This window comes from Lathyrus oleraceus, chromosome 4 (assembly GCF_024323335.1).
Source record: "Lathyrus oleraceus cultivar Zhongwan6 chromosome 4, CAAS_Psat_ZW6_1.0, whole genome shotgun sequence".
Taxonomy (NCBI): Eukaryota; Viridiplantae; Streptophyta; class Magnoliopsida; order Fabales; family Fabaceae; genus Lathyrus; species Lathyrus oleraceus.
In genome coordinates this window covers 251409413-251416339 of record NC_066582.1, presented here as the reverse complement: position 1 = coordinate 251416339, position 6927 = coordinate 251409413, and the positions used below count along the sequence as shown (strand labels likewise).

The 6927-nt window shown below is 35.5% G+C and overlaps 1 protein-coding gene across 1 annotated transcript; it reads right to left on the bottom strand.

Moving 5' to 3' along the window:
* Window positions 1-3095: 3095 nt before the first annotated feature.
* LOC127074913 (CRS2-associated factor 2, chloroplastic) lies at window positions 3096-6700 on the bottom strand. Its single transcript, XM_051016329.1, has 6 exons — window positions 5901-6700; window positions 5446-5573; window positions 4764-4989; window positions 4144-4271; window positions 3771-3912; window positions 3096-3677 (listed from the first exon to the last, which is right to left on the bottom strand). Exons 1-6 carry the CDS (start codon window positions 6541-6543, stop codon window positions 3244-3246), a joined length of 1701 nt encoding a protein of 566 aa, XP_050872286.1. The 5' UTR covers window positions 6544-6700; the 3' UTR covers window positions 3096-3243.
* Window positions 6701-6927: the final 227 nt, after the last annotated feature.

Genomic DNA, 6927 nt, shown 5'->3' with positions numbered 1-6927 from the left:
CCTTTTTGAAATAAACGAATTTTTTAATCAATAAATTTATAAGGAGGTCTATTCACCCCCCCCCCCCTCCCCTCTTCTAGGCCGTTGTATTATCAAATTATTGGCCAACAATTGGAATTAGAGTTATTTTTTTTCATCAGATCTAATCGGCTCCAAAAGTTGAGAATATGGGTAACGATAACCAAGGGAGTGTACAGTAAAGCCCCAATATTCAAAGGTGAAAAATATGCTTATTGGAAGAACAATATGTATGTTCACTAATTGTCAATATACATAATACTTTGGGTGGCTATCATTTATGGACCTTTTATTCCTAAAGGTGAAGTCAATGGTGTTTTAACTGAAAAACTCTCAAATAATTGGTTAGATGAGAAGCCCAAAAAGGCATTTTATGATCTGAAGGAGAGGAATATATTTATTATTGTGTTAAGTGTTAAAGTATATTACTCTATCTCGCAACATAAGAGCGTGATTTCAATATGGAACGCTCTTCAAGTTCTCTATGAGGGTATTGAAGACTTTAAGGATTCTAAAAGTAATACGTTGGCATAGAATTATGAACTATTCTATATGAAATCTGGTGAAACTATGGAATCCATGCAGACTTGCTTTCTCCACTTAATCAACAAGTCAGAAAATATGGACAAGCCCCTTTTTAACAAAGATTGTGCTAACTAAAGTTTAAGATCTATGTGCAAGGAATGGTAACAAAATGTTACAACCATTAAAGAATCAAATGATCTCAATAATTCGGATATCACAAATTAGTCAAAAATTTAACTGAACATGAAACTGGACTAAAAAAGTTCGCTACAAACTTAGTAAACACCAAAAAATAAAGGGAAAGAGAAAGAGAAAGAATAAAAATGATATATCTCCTTGAAAGCCGCGTCATCCAAGTCAAGAAAATTGGAGGAAGATAGTGATAGTTCTAACTATACTCTTCCAAATAAGGAGAGATGGATTTATTCATCAAGTGTTACAATCAATATATAAAGAAGCACAAGCTTAAACATTCCGATAAGAATTTTATCAACTTTGAGAAGTCTCGTCCACATAAGAGAGGAAATAAGAAAAGGAATGAAATGTTACATGCTACAAATGTGAAAAGTCGGGGCATTCAGTATAACATGTTTGAGTCTCAACAAACACAACAAAAAGAAGGATAAAGACTCCTACAAGACAAAGTATAAATGTGCCAAGGATCGTAGGACTTAAATCTCTTGGGAAGAAGAATATGGGAGATCATCTTCATCTTCCAGTTCTAGCTCAGATGATGAATTTGTAAATCTATGCTTGATGATGCAAAAAAGAGTAAAGACTTAGAGGTATATGTTTCTGATTCTGATTTTAAATCGTCGTACAATCAATTGTTGAAATCGTTTAGAGAAATGCATACAAACACATTATGCGCATTTAAGAAAATCTCTCATCAAATAAAACTTATTTCAAAACTTAAGAAAGAGATTTGTGAATTTAATAGTGTCTTAGAGTCCTTAAAGAAATCGCATGCATCTCTCGTTAATGAGCAGTTTATTGCTTATGATACTTTAGGTGAAAAGGTAGTTGAGATAGAATATGGCACTTGTCTGACGTTGAAAATTAAAAATAAAAATCTTAAAGGACAATTAGCACAAGTCATTTATCTATCTACTATTGTTTCTACTTTTTCAAGTGAGAGAGAAAATATTTAAAGAAAAACTCTCATTATGCTAAAAGATATGGAAATAATATTTCATCTAAGCAATATGTGAATATTATGGTGATAAAAATCATATTAGACCTCTTTGTCATGTTAGGAATATCATAGTTCCTAATGATATCATGGCTTGGATACCTAATTGTTCTTTTACTAACCATTTAGGACCCACTAACTAGATACCTAAATTACATGTTTGATTTTCTGTAGGATGGTCTTGCCTTATCAAAAGGGATGTGGTTCCTAGATAACGGATGTTCAAGACACGTGATGGGAGATGCTTTGATGTTCATCGAGTTCAGTCACAGAGAACGCGATCATGTCACTTATGGAGACAATAATAAATGTAAATTCTAGGAGAAAGTGTTGTGGGAAATCCCTCCACAACTACCATAAAAGGTATTTTATTAGTTAAAGGTTTTAAACAAAACTTAGAAGAATTGGTCCAAACAATGATAAGTGAATTGAGTTTTCCTAAGTACTTTGGATGGACGCGATTAATATCGCATGTCATGTCTTAAATAGGGTGGTCATCTGACATATCCCGGAGAAGATACCCTGTCAGCTACTTAAATGTAGGAAATCTAATATTTTTCTACTTTTGTGTTTTTGTCAGCCAATGCTTTATTTTAAATAATGGAAAAGACAATATTGATAAATTTAATGCAAAATTTAATGAATAAATTTTTCTAGGATACTCATCATCGAGTAAAGGCATAGAATTTACAACAATAGAACATCTATTGTTCAAGAGTCGGTTAATGTACCTTTTGCCAAAACCATACCCCAAAAGTCAAGGAAATGTAGTATTCTGATTTTGATGTTTCAGGTGTAATAACGGAACGATTGGTCAAACTGCACTCCCAAAGAGGATCCTACAGTAGAAAAGGACATTGGTAAAGATAACGAGGAAAATGAACAAAAGGACACTAGAATGTCTTCAACGGCCATTTCAAGCTAATAAGAAACCTTGTGAAGAAGGATATGAGCAGAACGTGTTATCTCCTAGAAGTCGTAGGTTGTGCTATAGATTAATTTCCTACCTTCTCTGAGGTGTAGTGTAGGCACCAGCTTCAGGACAGCATATATATATATATATATATATATATATATATATACGAGGGAGCATCAATCTCGGTTGAACAAGTTGTTTAGCGTGGAAGCCTAGAGAATATACTGACAAAAGGAGAAGTTGAAGATCTATGTTGAGAAATGCCAAACAGATTGTTGAGAATGTCGGCTTTGAGATTACGAACTTGTAGCTTAAAATTGAATAATTCAAAGCCCGGGTGAAAAGACTTCACTTTTGAAGCTTGTTATTTTTCTTTCCTAAATACGAACCAGTATAATATTTCTTTAATAATTTCTTAAGAAGTTATGATTCTAAAATGAAATATTGAAACAAATCATAATTTTATAAAACATTGCATCACTAATGAAACGAAGGCTCTTAATATTTTCTTGAAAAAAATCACCAAACTTGATTATATACAACTAACTATTTTTCTTTCAAGTTTACATTTTATGCCTTCTACACAAGCTCCTTACTCCTTTTGCCTTAGTTTGAGCTTACCAACAAGCAAATCAATTGGTAGCGATCCGGGTTGAGCAGATGTAACCACTATATCATTAAACTCATTGTCTTCGTCATCGGTGTAGTGATCAAAATCATCTTCGTCATCACTGTTTCTGTCATAATCATCAACATTATCTAGGCCTTCTTCATTTGAATAGTTGTCTTCTGAACCTTCAAAAGCATCTTCACTTGAAGAAATAAATGCTGGATGGGAGTGCTCTGTGGCATGTGAAATACCTTCAAATTCTTCTACCTTCTCCAAGAGAGCATCAGGTCCAAGATTAAATTCTTCTAGCAACAAAGCTTTGTTTGACTCAATTGCACTCTTCCATAGAGATAACATTTTTGGGCTAGAGTTGACCATGTTGCCCATATGCTTAGATTGATTGTCATTAACCATGCCTGATTAACATTGTGAAATCATAAAGATGATGTTCCTTCCTGACAAGCCTTTCAAAACAAAATGGTGCAACAACGTTTTACTATAACACATACCTGTACTGTCCAAATTCCTTGTAATGCCAGCTTTAGCATGAGTAAAAACTGGAACTTCTGGGTACATTGATTTCCAGTTTTTGCCCCTCCAAATCAATACTTGTTGATCATCAAAAGACAAAAGCACACAAGGAACCAAATCCTGCCAAAGCAAGGAGATCAAATTGCATGCAGCATAATGCTCCTAAATAATATTGCAGCAATACTTAAGAAAACGTACACGATGCATATAACTATATATCGCACATGACCGGTATTATTATGTCCAAATTCTATCGCATACAAATATCAAAATTATTTGGGTCAGGCAAAAAGGGGAAAAAGATAAAAGAAGCAATGTATAAGAAGACGAAGAAAGCTAGTTATCTAGTACCTTTAACTTGGCACCTATTTTCTTGTAATCACTAGGATCCAATAGTTTGCAGTCAATCTTCACCAAATGGCTTCCTTCAAACGCATCTCTGACATCCTTTACAAGTGTTGTGTATACTCCATTTTTGACTACAACAAGACAAAGGTAAATGAGATGTTAAGCCATAAAAAATGTGTAATTAGCCCTAAAGTATAATGCAAAATCAAAATTATGAGAATATTTTGTGGAATAAATATTCAAATCAATAAAGAACTGCAAAAAATAATGATAAGCCCGTTGTACTTGATTTTGATCATCTTTCCTCCTACTAAGATTTTGTACTCAATTCTTTTACTGGTTTACTTGCATTGAGTGTTCTAGTTTCAATATTCTACTCTACTAACTATGAGAGGTTCCATCTTGACAAGCCCTTACAAAGTCAAAAGCATCCCATATGGTCAAATCTTTTCAGGCCAATACTTGATAGTCTAAAGACATGTAGCTTTGCAATACTTATGTAGCTATTATTTGACCCTAAGGAAACTCTAGCCTCACCTTGCGACTACAGTTACTCTAGGCATGTTGTCAAATTTTTTCACTAGTGCTTAGAAAGAGAGATCTAAGAGTTAATAGATGGTTACCTAATTTGCATATTGGCAACAAACTTTTCCCTTTCATCCTTAATTCATCTGCTTCAGCTTTTGTTAATCCTTCTGGAGCATCTTGTATAAGTTTTGGATATACAGGAGCAGCTGGCTTCCAGAGCATCACTGGATACTGTGGACGACTACGGTAGTTGTAATTTCTTCCACGGAAAAGATAAACTACGCCACCAACTCGATGAATTATTTTCCCCCCTGTTTTCTCCTGTCATGACATATAAAGTTTTTACTTCAAAGCAAAAAAAGTGATCATATGCAACAATCAACTTTCAATCTTTCATGCACAATTCATAATGAACTATTGATTTTGTCAACATTGTGCAATGATTGATTCGAGAAAAGAAAAAAGAAAGTATAAGCATCAACAAAATCCATATCTGTTGGGAACTCAGAATATGAGATGGAAACCCAGAAAGAAAGAACTAAAGGATGGGAACTCAGAAAATAAAGGCAAGCGAAATGCCGCAAGACTACAACTTATAAATAACTCCATTAAAAAACAGTTTCAGCACAAACTTTTATAATAGACATAATATTATTTTCGTTTCAAATAACCCAGTGTGTACAATCCATACCAAGACAAGAATGATATTACGCAAGTTCTGTTACATTGGTATCGAAATGACGAGGAAGGAGACAAGATTAGAAATCAATTTCAAACCTCAATATGGCGGCAAACATTATCCATATCAACAGTAGGAACCCCTTTACAACGAATTTTACAGACACGGCAACGCTTCCAATGCGATTGTATCAACTCCAACATGTTATGCGTTAATCCATCCCTTCCTAAACCATCAAACCAAACCAAACATCATTAACACAGTCCAATCCTTCACCTTTCACAATACATGTATCATTTGCAATCTTGCACAAGATCTTCACTAGTTCCAAGGTTTTAGATAAAGTTCGCTTCACGACCTAAGTTGCAATATAACTGTTTTTTCTATTACCGAAACTGCAAGACAACCACAATCGAGGCTGCATTGGTCCATTTGACCGGGATTCTTGGAACGTGACTGCTATTCAAAATCCTAACTAGTTGAACTAAACAAACTACTATTTAAAACCCTCACTAGTTAAACAAAAGAAAACTATCCTTGAAATCAAACTCACCGAGATTAACCTGGCGATTATCAGACACCATAGGTTTAATAAGCATTTGTATCTCCCACTTCTTAAGAGGCTCCCCAAGTATCTCTTTTCTACTCATTCCTTCTTCTGGAAACTTCCCAATCGGAAAAGGACCCGGCATTTCAACATGCTTAACTCCTTTCGTACCAGGAGGCGGAGGATTAAACGAATCAAAAAGAGGAATATTCTTCTTCGACTTCTTCAACGGCGCTTTTCCGGTCCACGGTCTCGGCATAGTGGGAGGCGCGAACGGTAGAAACGCCGGTTCACGAATCGCCAGGGGCTTAACTTTGGGAGTCTCGGAGTAACTGAACTGGAACTCAAATGGAGCGCCGGGGAGGAGGTAGGAGACGCCTGATTCTCCGATGATTACGGAGCGGTCGCCGTCGGCGGTGATGACGGTGTCGTGTTTGATCGGTTTGTAGTATTTGGAGTTGTTATGGTATTTGAGGGCGGGGTTTGATGGTGGTGGTGGGGTTTTGGATTTTCGAGGTGGGGGGTATTTGGGAATGGGGATAGGCGGACGAGGGGAGGCGGATGAGGAAGGAGTGGGGTCGTGGGGAGGTAAGGAGGAGAAGAGGTTGGTCCTTCCGGGAAGGGAAGAAGATAATGCAACTATTACCATTATGAAGGAGTGAGAGTTCTCAAACACAAGACTGAAATGAATGAAACAAACTACAGTGTGCGTGTGTGGTGTGTGACTCTGCTTTCTTCAGTTCTTCTCCTCTCTGGAACAGATAAGCAACCTTGTATTTTTTCGCCGGGATTTGAGGTTAATGTTAAACTTATTTTCATTAGTAGTATTAGATATTAGATAATATGGATTTTTTTTTTATATAAAATATAATATAAATGGTTCTAAATTTTGTAAGAATATGTAAATTAGATTAAGATAAATGAATTGTACTTGCCTAAAAAAGCATAATGAGAGATGAGAGACGGCTCTCCTGGGTAGGGCTGTCTGAGATTTAAAGTTTACGGTGTATTTAGAGTTTATTGGAGATTTTTT

Bases quoted from the DNA above. Each gene is read 5' to 3' on its own strand.
- LOC127074913 (XM_051016329.1), bottom strand. From the start codon at position 6,543: ATGGTAATAGTTGCATTATCTTCTTCCCTTCCCGGAAGGACCAACCTC. The intron at 4,990-5,445 runs GTTTGAAATTGA...ATGTCATGACAG, and splicing joins ATGTTTGCCGCCATATTGAG to GAGAAAACAGGGGGGAAAAT. The intron at 3,678-3,770 runs GTATGTGTTATA...AATGTTAATCAG, and splicing joins AAGGAATTTGGACAGTACAG to GCATGGTTAATGACAATCAA.